At 44.1% G+C, this 16,494-nt stretch overlaps 2 protein-coding genes across 2 annotated transcripts; one reads left to right on the plus strand and one right to left on the minus strand.

Moving 5' to 3' along the window:
- The first annotated feature begins 249 nt into the window (after nt 1–249).
- LOC134227112 (ribosome-binding protein 1-like) lies at nt 250–1,467 on the plus strand. Its single transcript, XM_062708388.1, has 2 exons — nt 250–314; nt 413–1,467. The coding sequence occupies exons 1-2, from the start codon at nt 267–269 to the stop codon at nt 1,349–1,351; spliced, it is 987 nt and encodes a 328-aa protein (XP_062564372.1). The 5' UTR covers nt 250–266; the 3' UTR covers nt 1,352–1,467.
- Nucleotides 1,468–6,647: 5,180 nt separating this feature from the next.
- LOC134227114 (uncharacterized) lies at nt 6,648–10,694 on the minus strand. Its single transcript, XM_062708392.1, has 5 exons — nt 9,314–10,694; nt 8,347–9,172; nt 7,196–8,214; nt 6,934–7,125; nt 6,648–6,872 (listed from the first exon to the last, which is right to left on the minus strand). Exons 1-5 carry the CDS (start codon nt 10,503–10,505, stop codon nt 6,712–6,714), a joined length of 3,390 nt encoding a protein of 1,129 aa, XP_062564376.1. The 5' UTR covers nt 10,506–10,694; the 3' UTR covers nt 6,648–6,711.
- Between the last annotated feature and the right edge of the window lie 5,800 nt (nt 10,695–16,494).

A 16,494-nucleotide genomic window follows, 5' to 3' on the forward strand; every position in this document is an offset into this window, starting at 1 on the left:
AAACGACGATTTTGACGAATCTGATAGCTCTCCCACGCAAACCAACACCACCAATAGGTAGGTGAAGGTTTCCGCTACCTGTTGATGGTGTTGGTTTGCGTGGGAGAGCTATCAGATTCGTCAAAATCGTCGTTTGAATCTTTGTTTACAAAAGCAGATAAGTCGTTTTGGAAATTTTGTCTTGAATTGTTGGGAAGATATCGATTCAAAATTAATCGATTATCACATCGATTAATCGAAGTAATCAAATAATTTGCGACATCTCTATGTGCGCGTTTTGTAGCTGTCATGAGGCTCATAAACTGCGTGCTTTTGTGAGTAAATATTTGATTATTGGTAAAACGTAAAATTCAAGTCCAGAAGGACGAGAAGGACTGAATTATTATATTATTTATATTGCACTGATTAATAGGATCAATACAAAAAGTACTGGAACACCATGAAGACAAATCCGAAAATTGTAGGCTCTTTCAAAAAGGGTGCCGGAACCGATAAAAAGTTCAACAATAAAGATAAACCAAAGAACAATCGATTCTTCAAAAAGTTTGATAAACGTGACGGAGCTCCTGGGGGAAAGAAATGGAGAGCACCAGGTGAAGCTGAGAATGGCCGTGCTACAGGTGGTCCAGGAAGGGATGGAAAACCGCAAATCAAAAATGGTAAACCATTCAGAAAAGACAAACTCAGCCAAGTAACGCGACAAGGCAACGGTGTTGACAGTCATGGCAATAAACCACGTGGGGAACCCGGTCACTATCAGAAACGGCAAACTCAACCACAGATCTGGCAACGGCCTAGCCAGGACATGCACTCACCGTTTACAACGAAGCCGGAAAAATATGACAAACGTGACGGAGCTCCTGGGGGAAAGAAATGGAGAGCACCTCGTGAAGCAGATAATGGCCGTGCCAAAGGTGCTCCAGGTAGGGATGGAAAACCGCAGTTCAAAAGAGGTAAACCATTCAAGAAAAACAAACTCAGCCAAGGAATGCGACAACGCAATGGTGCCGGCAGTAATGGCAATGAACCACGCGGGGAACCCGGTCACAATCAGAAACCGCAGACTCAACAACAGAACTGGCAACGGCCTAGCCAGGAATTGGACTCGCTGTTTACAACGAAGCCGGAAAAGGTGGACTATTGCCGAGCCCCGGAACGGGTTGAAGCGCAAGTTCGTGCCATCAAACGATTCGATAAGCAGGACCAAGAAGTTGAGCATCAGCGCCAGCAGAAAGAGAAGCAACGCAAACATAAGATGATGACCATGAAGACTAAGAAGGGGCAACCGGTGATGCAGGGACGAATGGAACTGTTGTACGAGAAGGTGCAGAAGATGGTCGGTCAGGGTTAGATAACTAGTTCAGATTCATTTAACTAGATAACTAGCTAAGGTTCATGCAAAACTAAAGTGTGTTTAGCACTTCGTTATTCTATGTTTGCAATAAATCTAATACTGTTCATATTGAATTTCAAGTTTTGTCATTAAAGTAAGATAGAAGCACCGCCCACCATATTCGTCGCAGATAAAAATATTAAACGTTATATATACTGTCTTTGTCCTCTGCAAGTACTTGCATGCTTGCGCACCCCGAGCAGTGCTCAAGACTGACTTGAAAGATCTTCATCTCGGGTGATTGCCCACTTATCTCCCAGGTTGACATTTACTTGACTTTTATTTATATTATTTTATTTCGTCCCCGTGAGCCTTGGGTATGCCTTTGTTGCGATGCCCAGTTGAAGTTCAATCTAAGAATTGTTCGCAGATTGTTGCGGGAGATTCAACTAAACACCGGTTCTCTCAGCAGACAGACTATTTATTATGTATTGTCATTTTGGTCAGCTACAAAGTGGCAATTTACATTTATTCAGTAAAACATATCTGGAAACATGTGAAAAACAAAGTAACCCGTGATCGCCGAGACCCGCGTTGGACGTCGTTGTCAGGATTCCAACAAAGAACCGAGCATTGTCGTCAAGGTAGCCATTGCAACAAATAAATAACCAGCTGGTATAAAAGTAAAAAATTTCACCCATGCAAGTTTAGTTCGTTCCCAACCAAGTTAAGTTATTCCCAATTTTATATTACCTAGTATAATACCTAGTCCTAACCGCATTAAATCCGTGTTTCTCTGCTACAAGAGGTTAATGGCACCCCGAAGGAAAATGCGCAAGGAATCTACCAGTACTCCGGTAGACCTGGTTTCAAAAACTGCAATTTTCGCGTAAAGATGTTTTGGATTCGGCTGGCGTGCTGCGGACCTGGACGGAAGATTTGCCAGAAGCGGAAGCAGACAAGGAAAAGTCTGGATTGATTGGATTCCTGGAGGATGTGGATCTGGGAGTTGTCCCGGACAAAGGCAGCGCGAATCAGATGTAGTTGAGCTTGAGCGACGTTTTCGCGAAGAAGTCTGTGGCCAGTCAAACGCTCCTGCGGAAATAACTAGGTCGCCTACGGATAAAAGAGGAAGCATCGAACCCATCAATTAGCGTTCGACGATTTGGTAAGGCAACTCAAAAGGCCGGTGTGAAGCTGGAGGATGGAGATCTTGTGTCCCAGCTGTTCCTAAGTTTGCCGGACTCGTACGAATCCCTCGTAACGGCGTTGGAGAACATTAAGGAAGTTGACCTCAATTTGGATTTGGTCAAGCAATGGACGAAACCGTCGACAACAGGGCGGCGGCGTTTGCGAGCCATTAGCGTCACAAGCGTAGTGACAAATTTTAGGTCAAGGGGTGCGGCCAGATCAGCCACATGAAGAAGGACAAGGAAGTGCATGCTGCCACGAGCCAGAAAGGGGTGAGTTTCATGGTGAACCGTGACAAGCCTTCCACGTCAAACGGTGGCGTCTTCCATTTCAAGCTGGATTCGGGCGCAAGTGACCATTTGGTGAATGTGAAAACATTTTTCCATTCGGTTGAAAGGCTGCCGTGCCCGGTGGTTATATATGTGGCCAAGGATGGAGCGGATCTGATGGCGACGGAAGAGGAAGAGATAAATGGTTATAGCAACCATAGCGTGCTCTTGAATGTGCAGAAGGTGCTGTACATCGCGGACCTTCGCAATAACCTGCTGTCGGTAGCTGGCGTTGAAGTGTTGTTCCTCAAGGGCAAAGCGGTGGTGAAGAAAGATGGCAATATCATCGCTACTGCTCCGATAAAGGGCAACATGTACGAGCTTGATATCAAGGTGAGTAACTCAACTGCTAACATTTGCCAGGTGGAACGAAACGAACTGTGGCATCGTCGCCTGGGGCATCTCGGCCAAGGAGGAATGGCCAAAATCGTGCAGAAGAAGATCAACTTCAAGCCAGACCAGAATCAATTCTGCGTTGCGTGCGCCCAGGGTAAGCAGTGTCGGGACCCATTCGATGGAACTCGTCAACGAGCGAATTCACTTGGACGTTAACGGTCCTATCCACCAGTCTGGGACGGATCGAGGAATTTTGTGTCGTTTATCGACGGCAAGATGCACTTCGCCATGATCTACCTGATGAAGCGGAAATCGGAAGTATTTGAGAAGTTCCAGGAGTATGGAGCACTGGTGACCGCCCATTTTAGTTTGCGCATCTCGAAGCTCATCGTTGACCAAGGCCGTGAGTTCGACCGTGCAAAAAGCTTCTACAAAATAAAGGACATCCAGGTCGAAGCGACCGTCACTTATACGCCTCAGCACAACGGCGTAGCCGAGCGATTAAATCGGACGCTGGTGGAAAAGTGAGGACTATCCTAATTGATTCATCGATACCGAAGTCAATGTGGTGCGAAACCACAGCCCATCAGCAGCGTTGTCGAAGGGTACCACACCGGCGGAAAGTTGGATTAGATCCAAGCCGGATCTGTCGAAGCTACGCGTGTTTGGATGCAAGGCAATCGCGTGGGCTGGCCAACTCCGCATAAAGTTGGATACCAAGAGTCAGGAGGCTGTCATGATCGGCTACGCTCCCAGTGAATACCGCCTCTGGAAAAAGACAAGCAAGAAGGTGGTGATTGCTCGTGATGTCCGTTTCGACGAAACATGTTTTCCGTTCGCTTCTGCAAGCAGAGATGAGAATTTGAGAAACCGGTAGCAAAGGAATGTTGAGACTGTCGCAGGAGTGTAGCATTACGAAGATGCTGAATCGTTTCAGGATGAGCGAGTGCAATCCGACCAAGATTTCGATTCCGTTATAGAGTACTTTATGGTGCAGAGCACCAATCCGGTTGCTTTTCCAAGAGGTCAAGGCCATTCACTGAACAAATTTTGGGGCTGTGGGGTAAAAGTACGCAGGAACGAGTGGGGTAAGAGTATGCATATGGATCTGCAAGTTCTGATGTCAAACCAGTATTTCCGGCCGAAATAAGACTACTTCCGAAGTGTTAAGATCCACAATATGGATAAGCTGAAGCAGTGGCGTAGCCAGAAAATTGGTGGGGGGGTTCTGAACATTTCTTTTTAATTCGAGAGGGTTTGAAAAAAAATTTCTTCTAAAAATTTTGTCTCTGGGAGGGAGGGGAGTTTATGTCCAAATTAATTCCATTATTTTTTCCACTGGGTAATATAAAGCAAGAGTATACGTATCGTCGACATTGAGTTGATATGCAGAAGCTTGTTCGATTGAAAACTAAGTGCGTACTCTTGCCCCACTCTACTCTACCACCTCTTGGATCGGGTGCCGTCCCGTCGTGCAAATAGCCGCCATCGTAGACCCGTCCGCCATTCAATTGCCGTTATCGACAGGGTCGTTGTACGGATCGGACAGGAGGGCGACATCGGTCCTCGACTCCGAGACCGACTGTCACAGCAGCTGCTAGACAGTTGCACAGTGGTTAAGATTCGGCTATGTTACTTGCACGGCTTCTTCTTGTTTGTCTCCGATGGCACACGAAGACCCATAACGTGGTTACAGGCTTGCTTTTTGCTGGCGCAGATGAGGCACTTATCGCCTTATCGCGCCTTGTGCGCTTCCTCACCACAACGATGACACAGGTTATGTGGCCTTACCGTTGTAGGACTTGTGCCCCAACTCTAACCACCGATAGCACCTGTCCACTGAAGGCTGCTGGAGTTTGCTCACTGGCCAGCCGATCTTTAACTTCCCTCGCGCCTTTACCTTTTTGGCTTCCGTAACCGGTAACCTAAGGTAGACTACCTGCGTGCCAAAGGGACCGCCTGTAAGGCGTACAGAGGTCTTCTCGATCCCTGTACCGCACTGGTCTCTGACGGCAGAGACGACGTCGTCCGCGTTCGTGACCTCGTCCAGTTGCTTGCACTGAAGGGTCACTTTCGCCCACAACGACCTCACCTCGGCATCGTCACCCAAGACCTCTTGGACCTTTTGATGCGTCTGACGCTTCGCACGTCCAGCCAGCTCCCGAAGCACTCCGGTCGCTTGCATCGATTTAAGGACTTCAGCATACTTTTGCTTTTTAGTTTTTACCAACAAGGCCACGCCTCTGTCTTTAGCTTTCTTTGCGGGTCGAGATGCGTTCGACTTCCGCTTTGCCCTACTGACCAGCTGCCAGGGATTTTCGGTCCCTTGTGCCGATGGCACAGGCCGGCTGGTACCCTCTTGCGGCCCGGCAACTTGCGCCTGGTTGGTGCCTTTCGTATTTTTGGGCCGAGAAGTCACCTTCTCGGGTCGACGCCCTTCGGGCTCCTCTACACCCCGATCTGCTCCGTACAGACGACGTTTGGCCTTTATGGTCGCAGCCGTTTCGGGTTAGGCGCAGTCTTTTCTTCATTGTCCGACAGGGAGAAATCATTCGCCTCTTGGGCCATAGTCGCTCCTCCAAGGGAAGAGAAGGCATCGGTTTGGGCACCATATTCGGCCTTCTTTCTTCCCACCACCCGCCTGATAAACGCATCCTATTCTTGTCTTGCGACTCGAACAGCCTGGCGGAGCATCCGAAGCGAAGGTTCTGTTTCAGTTCCTTACTGATGTTCTGCCTTACGCTCGCGAACTCGATAATGTCATCGCATCCCGGGTAGTCGAGTCAAGTACGAGACACTGAATACGGCCTTACTCTTGAGGTTGAAATACGTCATCTGTCAAAGGTACAATTAAGTAGTGGAATTAAATCCAATAGTAGTACAAGTTTGTCTTATGACAAGTGGTCTCTGGAATTGTGTTGTTAACTGCCCGAAAAAAAAAGCCTACGACAAATTGATTTCGCTGCCTCGGTACACCTGCAGACAAAATCACAAATCGACCACGTTCTGATTGATGAACAGCATTTCATTCGACATACCGTTTCGCTAACATCGACTGTGACCACTATCTGGTGATGGTTAAACTGTGCCCAAAACTATCCATTATCAACAATGTTCGGTACCGACGGCCGCTTCGGTGCAACCTTGAGCGTCTGGAGCAATCTGATGTCGCCACCATGTCATAACCTTCTACCGGCATCCAACTTCTTTCTAAGGCGACGGTTGACAAATCATTCGAAAGTCTTCGATGCACAAGAAATTAAAGACATCGGCCCGCAAAACTGCTTTTTGGAATGTGCACCACAAAGCTCTTTCTCCACTCCGTCTGGGAATGTGCGGTTTTCCCAGATTTCGTTGAATAACTTCAGCAGATAATCCTTGGCGACCGGTGGGAGCCGTTTCAACATGGGATACCCCAACTCAACTACCTATGACTTCGAATGCAATCAAAAACTTAGTTGAAGCGAATCTTAACGCCCGTCATTCTCTATTGAACGAACATTGACTTAAATGTAATAAAGATTAGTAAGTTGGTGGCTGCTGAGCGCTACGATGAATAGCGGAAATTTTCTTCATTTTGTCCAAATCGTTAAGCAGCATGTGAATTGTCTGCTTCGTCTTCGGATAATTCTTGGCCGTGGGCGATTCCAGCAGTTCCGATCTGTCATCGTACGCTTCCAGAGCTAAAATAGTTAGCACATAACATTAGAACGGCTGAATAGTTAAAGTTTGTTTTTTTATTACCGATTATTTGGGCTTCTATTGCTTGCAATCGAGCCATTGCTGCATTCTGCTGCTTCTGAATATGCTCCAGAAGAATTGCTTGACATTCGGCTGGATCGATCGGTGCTTCCGGAACAGGAATGTGCGGCATATTGGCCTGTTTCTGTTCGGTTTTCATTATTGTCTGGGGCGTACCAGCTGATGTGAAGGAACCTATATAAAAGTAAATAATAATTACGAATCATTCTGGCAAGTCATCTCGGATTTCTACGCAGATACTCACTGTTCAATGGAACGATTCCTGAGAGATCTCCATTCCCACCTCGGGGTGGACTGCTTTCCCATTTTTTCGACCACAGATACATTTTGGGGTGGTCTTTCTTTTCTGCAATGTTGATTTTTACCTTCAGACTATGCATGAACCGCTTTAGCTCGAGTAAATTTCCTCCCAATGTGTGGCTTTGCTTCAAAATGTCAAACCGCGATGCATTCTTCGAACCGGGAACATGGTAGTTGGCCACCGGCAGTTTACCCTCGTACAGCCAGTCCTGATCGTGGATATATTTGCGAGATTCTCGTCCGCCTTGCGGATTCCGACAGATGTAGCAAACGTATTTGTCCGGAACTTGTGTATCTCTCTCGAACCCGTTGCAAATACCATGTTGCCAGCAGAGACACAGTTCGCATTGAACCATCAAACCGTCCTCTTCGCCATATCCGCACAGGCAATTGATAATCTCCTCCTTCTTCATTGAAACGATTTTGATGACTTCTCCATTTTCGTTAATAAACCTAGGACTGCTGACAGCCGCGTTAATGGAATCGTCTCCGTATTGACCACAGATGCTAGCGTTCGTCATCTGACTGTTCTCGGTGTCCTTGTCGAAGTTATATCCATGCCGGAAAAAGCTGTCATTGCCGACCGTTGCGAATGAGTGCCGGGTATCGTCCGCTTCCATGTAGTCCATAGCCGCCCGCGAGATGTTCAGCTTTCGCTTCTTCTTTTTCTTCTTGGCCGCCGAGGCCGCCTTGACAATCGATCCAGCGATTTTGGACTTCTTGGTGTACTTTTTCTTCTTGCTAGAGAACATTTTGATCTTGGTAGGACCCTTGCTGGCCGTTTTGGTGACCGCTAGCGATTCAATGGCTTCTTCTGCATCGAACGCGCCCAATGTAGCTCCGTCCACTGGAACGTTTGTATTGACTTTATCCAGACTTGGATCCGTAGCATTAGTGGAATCTGGCGCTTTATCGCCCGAATCGAGTTTCTCTTTTTTGAGAACAGTTTCTGATGATTCCTCACTATTCAAAGATATAAAATATAAATGTGTAATAAATATAAATAACATCAATGTATCACAAAAGAATGAATCAAGGTAGCAGGATACCAATTGGCTTGGAAGCAAAAATTGAATAGTTGAAACATTAACTTACCTCTTGCCTTCGCCTTTTTCATCAACCTCCAATCCCGGTTCTGCTTTGATATCCAGCTCTTCGCGTTTAAACTCTTCCTTCAGAGATGTTTTGGAGGTGGACGCTGTGACCGATTTACGCCGGCTCATCTTCGGCGGAGTATCAATAATTTCAACTGGGGTACGCAGTGAGGCCAAATCCTGCATGTTGGGTATCTCTCCCAATCCTTTGGCCAGCTCCTTGTGATAATGTTTGATGTGAATTTGCAAATGATTCTCCTTGCGGAAGGTCTTCAGACAGTCCTCCTCTGGGCACTGGAGCAGGTTGTCAATAATCTTAACCTTAACTGAGCCGATATTGATTTCCGTATTTAGTAGAACCGGTTCAGCTGGTACCGGAAGAGGAAGATATGCATCCTTGTACTCTTGTGTGTAGTGACAGAAACCCAAGTCCTTTGCCCGCTTCTTGTGCAGGCCAAAGTCATATACGTTAGTATCGTAAGTTTCACCCTTCTCAGCTAGAAAAGCTTTTAGTTCTAGGCGGGATCGGAATACTTTACCATCTGCATTAGCCAACAGAACGTCCACCTTTCCAAAAGCGGTGATTCTTTGGTACACATGTTTAACCCATCCCTCTGGCAGGCGCCAATCAGCCACAATTACGCTGTGAATCTTCACACCTCCCACCTCCACAGTCGCTTCTTCTCCGATGGGGAAATCGTTCATCCAGTGGCAGCACCATTCGCCCGTTTTGGGAATCTCCGGATAGTCACTGACCTTTGCCACCTGAGGAATATGGAGCCCAGCAATTGGTGTCACTGGCGCTGGCGTGGGTTCCACAACGCCGGCTGTAGTAAAAAAAAATAAAAATTGAATATTCAAAACAATTCAACAAACAATTATTGTACCGTATTTTATTTACAAACTTAGAATAAAAATGAAAAATATATAAAAAGATTGTAGAGATACTAATTAAAATAACAGCTCACCTTCTTCTTCTTGTTTGATCGGCGTGCCCAAAGTATCATCCAGCTCTGGAGCCACCTCCAGTTTTTTAGACTTGCTGATGTGACTTACTTTGCACACTTTTACGAAACCATCGTCGAACAGAACTTCGTACATATCGTTCTCCAGTATCGCTTGGATTGTTGCCCGAAATTTACGAGAATCACTCCAGCGAGCAAAGCACTTCTCCCCAATCGAATATTTGATCTTTTCGTTCGGGGTCTTCGGTTGCTGCAGAGGTCTCAAGCGAACACTATCCATCGGAATCCATTCGTCGTTCAGATTGGATTTGTTTTTCCCCCCGTTCTTGTCGAATTGGACCAGTACTTCTCGCTCTTCGGTGTCCACCTCCAAAAGCGTAGCCGGGTGCCACTTACCGGCGAAATCCTGCGCTTCAATTTTTGTCCCCGGAGTGAAATTGATTTGCGACTGCGCACCACCTGTAACCGAGGGCATTGATTTTCTGGGCGACACTGGCGCCTTCTTACTGTCCTTGCCTGTGGGTGACGATAACGCTGGATCACTTCGTCGTGCCTTTTTCGCGGAATTAGCTATTGCCCTGGCGGAAGATGCCCTTTTGGGAGTGGCCTTTTTTTTAGATGCGGGTGTTTTTTTCTTTGGAGCAATCAATGGCGATACCAAAGCATCTTCTTTCAGAACTACATCATCGTCGGCCACTTCATGTTTAATCTCAAGTGCTTCCGCCTTCTCTTCTTTGCTATCGTTAGGCTTTTCATCATCCTTCTTTTCTTCCGGATCATTCTTAACTTCTATCGATTCTAACGATTCTTGTTCTATTTTCACTTCGACTGGTTTGTCCTTCTCGTCCACTTCTTCAGTTGACTCTATCTTGACTTCCTCTTTTTTATTCGGTTCCTCCTCTTTGATCTCCCTTTTCGGAGTGGAAACAACCGACCAGGAGAAAATCGTCGGAACTGCGCCGTTCTTCAGTACGTACTTGGTTCCTTTGAAATCTTGAAAATCCGCCTTCTTAAAGTGTCGACTGCACACATTGTTACTTTTGTTTATCTTGTAATTTTCCGGCAGCCGGCAAGCTTCTATCCACATCCGTTTCACATCCTCTTTGGCCGGAATACGATGAAACGTCACACCGCGGTCTTCTTTGCGTGCCGAGCTCGAAGGGCACTCTTTAATCAAGCACTTGCGGATGCCCATTGTTGTTAAGCAGTGCAAATTTCATCAAAAATTGTTAGATAAGCACCAACACTTCTAACGACAAGCGATTATAATCGGAAAAACGAGAAAATTCATGGAAAATTTCACAATTAGGAAAAATATTACTGCGGGATGAAGAAAATGCGCGTTGTTTTTGTGGAATGCTCGACTTTTTTTTGACATTACAAACAAGGGCCACCCATTAGGCTTTCAGCGATCGTGTACGTACACGCACGTTTCACTCACACTTTTACTCGGTTTGTTTGCAACCACGAGCAGCTGTCACGGCAAAATCAAATGGGATTGTTTGCAACCACGAACCTGCGTTCGTGTTGGTGAGAAATGTCGGCGAGACCCTAATAAATGTTGCGCATGCAGGTGATGATGTCGATGATTGCGATATTGCGATGATAATATTCCGTGTATAGTTGAAAATATAGATAGTAGAATCTATAGATGAGCGAAAGCATGGCTGAGTCGATTTTTTTGCCCGTGCACACGCGCATATGACGTCACAGCCCTTAACGTTTCCATTGAAATCGTGACGTCATGCTCGTTTGGAGACACGTTTGACAGTTCGTTTGGAGACAGTGGATTTATCTTCGCTCATCTATATTCCGTGTATAGTAGAAAATCGAAAATTTGTTTTCAATAAAATGAAATATCTGCAGTTATCAGACGTCGCAACTCATTTCTGATTAGTGCGCATGATAGTACATCCATGCGTGCATGATGCGCACTACTAATGAAATATTTCAAATTGTCGCGACTCGCGTCGCAGCGCGAGTGCTCAATCGCGCGGTCCGGTTTGGTGCCGGCCCGACAATAAATACACGGTGATATCCATTCAACCAAAATCTGAAAAAAAAATACACGACCAGGCCTTGTGTTTGACACATACATTTGCGCATGTTGACAAATGTCATGTGTAAAACTTACGACTTCGCTCATTCGAATCTGATCATCCATTAATAAACCATCCACACGATGTTAACGTGTGAAACGAATAGAATCCAAATTGTAGGCCCATAATTTCGAATTGTTTTTACATCTGAAAATATCTGAGTTAGGGATTTCTCGTCTAGTTTCCGGTTTTTAAAAACTTACTCGCGTTTACACAGCACTTTATTCACTTACGTTACAATGATAAAAGAGGGCCTGAGCGACTCAGGTAAACTGTTTTATAGTCTAATTGTGCATACTATGCACATTCCTACTTCCTAACACCTGATTGGTGCAACGCGTGGCGTGATGTCGCCGCGTTAGTGCGCCAATTTCCTGATTGGCTAATCCACCTACTGAAATTTCCTAACTACTCCCCGTCTACTTGAAAGTCGTCCTCGACTTTCGCGATACTAAACAGCTGCGGTCGTCCGTAGATGATTTGTTATTGTGGGATAAGCCTCGGTTTCCTGGGTTCTGGAATGGGATTTGGTTCTTCTCTGGGTTCTGGTTGCACTATCTCCTCGTTGTTAGTATTACGCTGGCATAGAATGATACTTCTGAACAGCCAAATAAAGATGACTCCGGCGATCATAATCGTTGTGGCAGAGATCGATCCGAAAGAGATCAATTTGAGAATGTCAAGCCTTCCTTGGATATTTTCTGTGGTTAGATTTAGTTTCCGAAGGTTTTCGCGATGCTCCATGTGGAAGTTCTGCAAAATTCTAAAGGCATACGATCTATGGTTTTAGTGGTGTTTACCTGTAGTCCGGTGGTTGGTAAAAGGACTTTATTGGTATAACGGTGTCCTTGTTGACGTATTCCTCCTGGTCCATGTATATTGAGCAATTAGAGATTTGTATTAGAAATGATCCGACTAAAACTTTGGGTTCTTCCAAACAGTCTGATGATATTGTTATATTTCCGTCGTTAATGAGAATATTAACTTCGTCGATTCTTTTGATTGGGTTTTGTTTATATACCTTTTCCATAGAACAGTGAGCTGAATTTCCGCTAATTAGTTTTGTAATACACTGATCTGCCAGCTTTAGTTGATGAGTGGGACAGATGTAGAGATTTTTCAGCTTTGGACAGGGTGATTGGACTGAATATGACTTGATACCTTTGAGGAAATAATTTGACTGGACGAGGATCTTTGAACTATTGTAGATGATTGGCTCTATGTAATATAGTTCATAGTTTATGGCTTTTATCTTCGGTATCTTGAGTACGTAAATGATCTGTTGAGCATTGTGTAGGACGTAAGCACTTGCGATATCGAGAATGTCGTTTGGTGAATCCAAACCGAGAAGATTATCCGTGATGAGATTCTTAGCCAGCTGCAGCTCCTGTGCGGTGATGAGTCGGCTACTGGGGATATTTGCCCTAGCTAATGAGATTGCTTCTTCTATGGTATCTAAATGTTTGGTCAATTCGTCTATGTTAAAAAGCAAATTAATTGTGTTCATTCTATTAACTACTTCGGTCGTAACACTTGAAATAAATTTTGATAAAGATGCTGACATATTACGGATCCTATCTTCAAACTGCCAATTAATTCTAATCTGTTCGTTATTTTGGTCTATCAAGGAATTAGTGGTTGTGTTTATGATTCTCAAGTCTTCTGCATCGGGGCTACCGGAAATGTATTTCCATGCTGATCCTAAGGTTTCCCATCTTTTGGTTCGTTTAGAAGTGACTGGTTTCAATTTACTGTGAGTTTCTATCAGCTTACTAATTTTTAACTTAATCAGAGGTCCTAGTATTTCATCATTTAAAGCCCTGTCGTTAGTTACTGATCTAACTCGTTTAATCGCGTCTTCCATAATGTTCATATCTATTTTATGTAGGATTCTAAGGTGGTTGCTGCTAACTCTGGCATTGCCCATCGTCACAATTGCGAGAGGATTTTGCCCAAGGCCGTGAACATGTAGAAATTTCAGTCACCGTCGCCAGAAAACATAGTCTGTAAAGGGAATTGCCATATGTCAGAGCATTTTAACGTTTGTTTTGTGTGTTTTTATATTTTGTTGGTCAGTAATAGTTTTGTCTGTCTGTCGTTATATCTATTAGTCTGTATCGGTGGCCAGAAGGGTGTGGCTTCGCCTTTCCTTTAACCAATACTTGTTTTTAATCTATATTCTCGTAATTTTGTGCGTCCGTCGTTTTTATGTTTTCGTTGTGTCTCGTTGCCATAAATTTGATGTTGTCACGTGCTGTTTGTATAATCTTTTGTTTTGCAAGGTTAATTTCGGCAGGTTTCAGTGATGAACTAGTTCCAAATATGATTTCGCGAGGTTTCAAATTAGTCGCGCTATGTCTCGAATCGTTATAGAGCGCTGTTATCAAAGCTAATCCTTCGTAGAGAGTCAAGTTTTCAACTTTTCTACGATTTGCTAGGTACATTTCAAGCAGTGTATTGTGGAAACGTTCCACAATTCCATTGCCTCTACTATCGCTAGCAAAGTGAAGAGCGACTCCTTGTCTTTCCAGGAATTCTTTAAATCGAGCATTTCGAAACCCTGTTGCCTGATCACATGTTATCATTTTCGGCAACCCGAAGGTTTTGAAATACTCGACGAGTATTTCCGTTAATTCATCTGTAGTTTCATTTGGAATGTGATATATTTGTGCAAACTTTGAGAACGAATCTACGATGGTCAAAAATTTCTGCGTTTCTTTTACATATACGTCGATGAAGACATTTCCAAAAGGCTCATCGTAAATCCTTCTTGAAATCGGTATTTTGAACGGTTTTCTTTCGTATTTCGAGAATTTACTTTCCTCGCAGTTTTTAACAAAGGCTTTGATTTTTCCTAGCATACCAGGAAAGTAAGCGGATTTCCTCACCTCCTCGTATGTTAGTTTGTGATTGCGATGGTTGAAATTATGTGCTTTTCTTATGAATTCCTCTTGGTCCTTGGCTGAAACGATATCGGGTAATAATAGGTTAGAATAATGAACCTTTAAATTTTTACTATAGTTTGTTCTTATGATTTCATCACAAAGTCGAACTATTTCTAGGGGTGCAAATAAGCAATTACTAGCATCTGGGTTTAGATATTTTTTAACGATGTCCGCCAACTCTTCTTTGGAATAGTTCAACCTATGAAAGACATGTCTTATTTGGCCAGGGAAAATTTTACACATGATGTGGGGGCTTTTACGGCTATCGCCGGTAACGCGAATGATAAGTTGGTTTTAAACCTGTTGATTATTTCAGGGCCGTATAATTTATCGTTCGGAAAACATTCATTGGTCAGTTCTTGTAAATTCAATTCGATAGCGGGAATTCTGGATAAACCATCTGCGACCACATTTTGTTTCCCTTTTTTGTACACGATTTTAAAATCATACTGTTCCAAATACAGCCTCTGACGAGTAACTCGTCCAGTGGCGTCTGTAAGCTTAAGCTCTTTGGTTAAAGGCTCATGATCAGTATAAATTGTAAACGGTTTCCCATAAAGGTAGGGTCTAAATCGTTTAGCAGCAAAATTAATACCTAATAGTTCTTTGGCAGTCGCGGAGTAATTCTCTTCTGCTTTAGACAGCGTGCGTGAGAGGTAAGCTATCGGCCTCTCTTTTCCGTCTTCTAATTGTGACAGTACTGCTCCGATAGCAATGTTGGAGGCATCTGTCGTAAGAATGAATGGTTTATCATAGTCTGGATAGGCTAGCAACAAATCTGTAGACATGATTTGTTTTAGCTTTTTGAAGGAATTCTCAAAACCTGCGGACTCATAATTTACAGTCTTGCTTTTACCTCTCAGCTGGCTCGTGAGCGGTTTTGCAATGTTAGCGAATCCCGGTATGAAGCGACGGTAATAGCTGACAGTTCCAAGAAATGATTTCAGCTGTTTTGGGGTTTTTGGTAGAGGCCAGTTTAGAATGGCTTCTATCTTATTAGGATTTGGTTTCACTCCTTCTGTGGTAACAACATGACCAAGGAACTCGACCTCCTTGCGGAGAAATTCCGACTTATCACATTGTACCTTGAGATTCGCATCACGCAATGTCTCTAAGACTTTCGTGATGTCCTTTACATGTTCTTTCAGGAGGATGAGAATATTATGATGTCGTCCATATAGACGAAGGATCTTATTCCCAAGTGCTTTCGAAGAACAGAGTCCATCAGCCTCTGGAATGTAGCCGGAGCATTCTTTAGGCCAAATGGCATTCTAACGAATTCGAATTTACCATGGTCAATATTGAATGCTGTTTTGGGAATGTCTTTGGGGTCTATTTCGATCTGGTGAAATCCGCTGGCCAGGTCTAATACTGAGAAGTATTGGGCCTTTCCGAGCCGGTCTAGAATCTCGCTGATCTCCGGAATAGGGTATCGATCTGCGGGAGTTTTCTCGTTTAACTTCCTGTAATCTACCACTATCCGGTATTTCTTTTTCCCGGAGTTATCCATCTTTTTGGGTACCACCCAGATAGGCGATGTCCATGAAGATGATGATTCCCTAATTATACCCGAATCGAGCATTTTCTGTATCTGTTCGGATACTTCCTTTCTCAAATGATAGGGGTATTTGTACGTCTTTTGATGAATCGGCTTTTCATCATTTGTTTCAATCTTATGCTTAATTTCATGTGTGAAAGTGAGCTTCTGTTCTTCATTAAAGAACACATCCCTGTAGGGCTTAAGTGCTTTCACCAGTTCTCGCTTCTCTTCTTTATTCAAATGATCGGAAGGGAAGTTTAATTTAACTTGCGTTTCATTCTGGTTTAGAAAAGAAACGTTCGTTCTCGAGCGGTTGTATATCATTTACCCTGATATTTTTGTCGCTGGCTAAATGTACAACGGCACGGTTACATTTGGCTTCATATAGTCCGGGTTGTAACCTGATGCCTTTTGTTATGTTTAACTCGTCTTCTATGAGGAATGCACCATCAGCAGTGGTGCATATCTCAAACATATTCTCCGACTGCTCATGAAAGTTTATTGAACATGGATAATATTTTGAAAGTGAGAAATTCGAGTTTCCAATTACTAATTGATGATTGCTAGAGTCGATTTTAGCTTTCATCTTTGCAATGTTCT

The sequence above is a fragment of the Armigeres subalbatus genome, chromosome 3 (assembly GCF_024139115.2).
Source record: "Armigeres subalbatus isolate Guangzhou_Male chromosome 3, GZ_Asu_2, whole genome shotgun sequence".
Lineage (NCBI taxonomy): Eukaryota > Metazoa > Arthropoda > Insecta > Diptera > Culicidae > Armigeres > Armigeres subalbatus.

What these genes read in the sequence shown, in the direction of transcription:
- LOC134227114 (XM_062708392.1), bottom strand. Translation starts at nt 10,505, where the DNA reads ATGGGCATCCGCAAGTGCTTGATTAAAGAGTGCCCTTCGAGCTCGGCA. An exon ending in AGGAATCGTTCCATTGAACA is followed by an intron (nt 7,126 to 7,195) that starts GTGAGTATCTGC and finishes ACTTTTATATAG; the next exon opens with GTTCCTTCACATCAGCTGGT. An exon ending in AATAGAAGCCCAAATAATCG is followed by an intron (nt 6,873 to 6,933) that starts GTAATAAAAAAA and finishes TAACTATTTTAG; the next exon opens with CTCTGGAAGCGTACGATGAC.
- LOC134227112 (XM_062708388.1), top strand. Translation starts at nt 267, where the DNA reads ATGTGCGCGTTTTGTAGCTGTCATGAGGCTCATAAACTGCGTGCTTTT. An exon ending in CTCATAAACTGCGTGCTTTT is followed by an intron (nt 315 to 412) that starts GTGAGTAAATAT and finishes ACTGATTAATAG; the next exon opens with GATCAATACAAAAAGTACTG.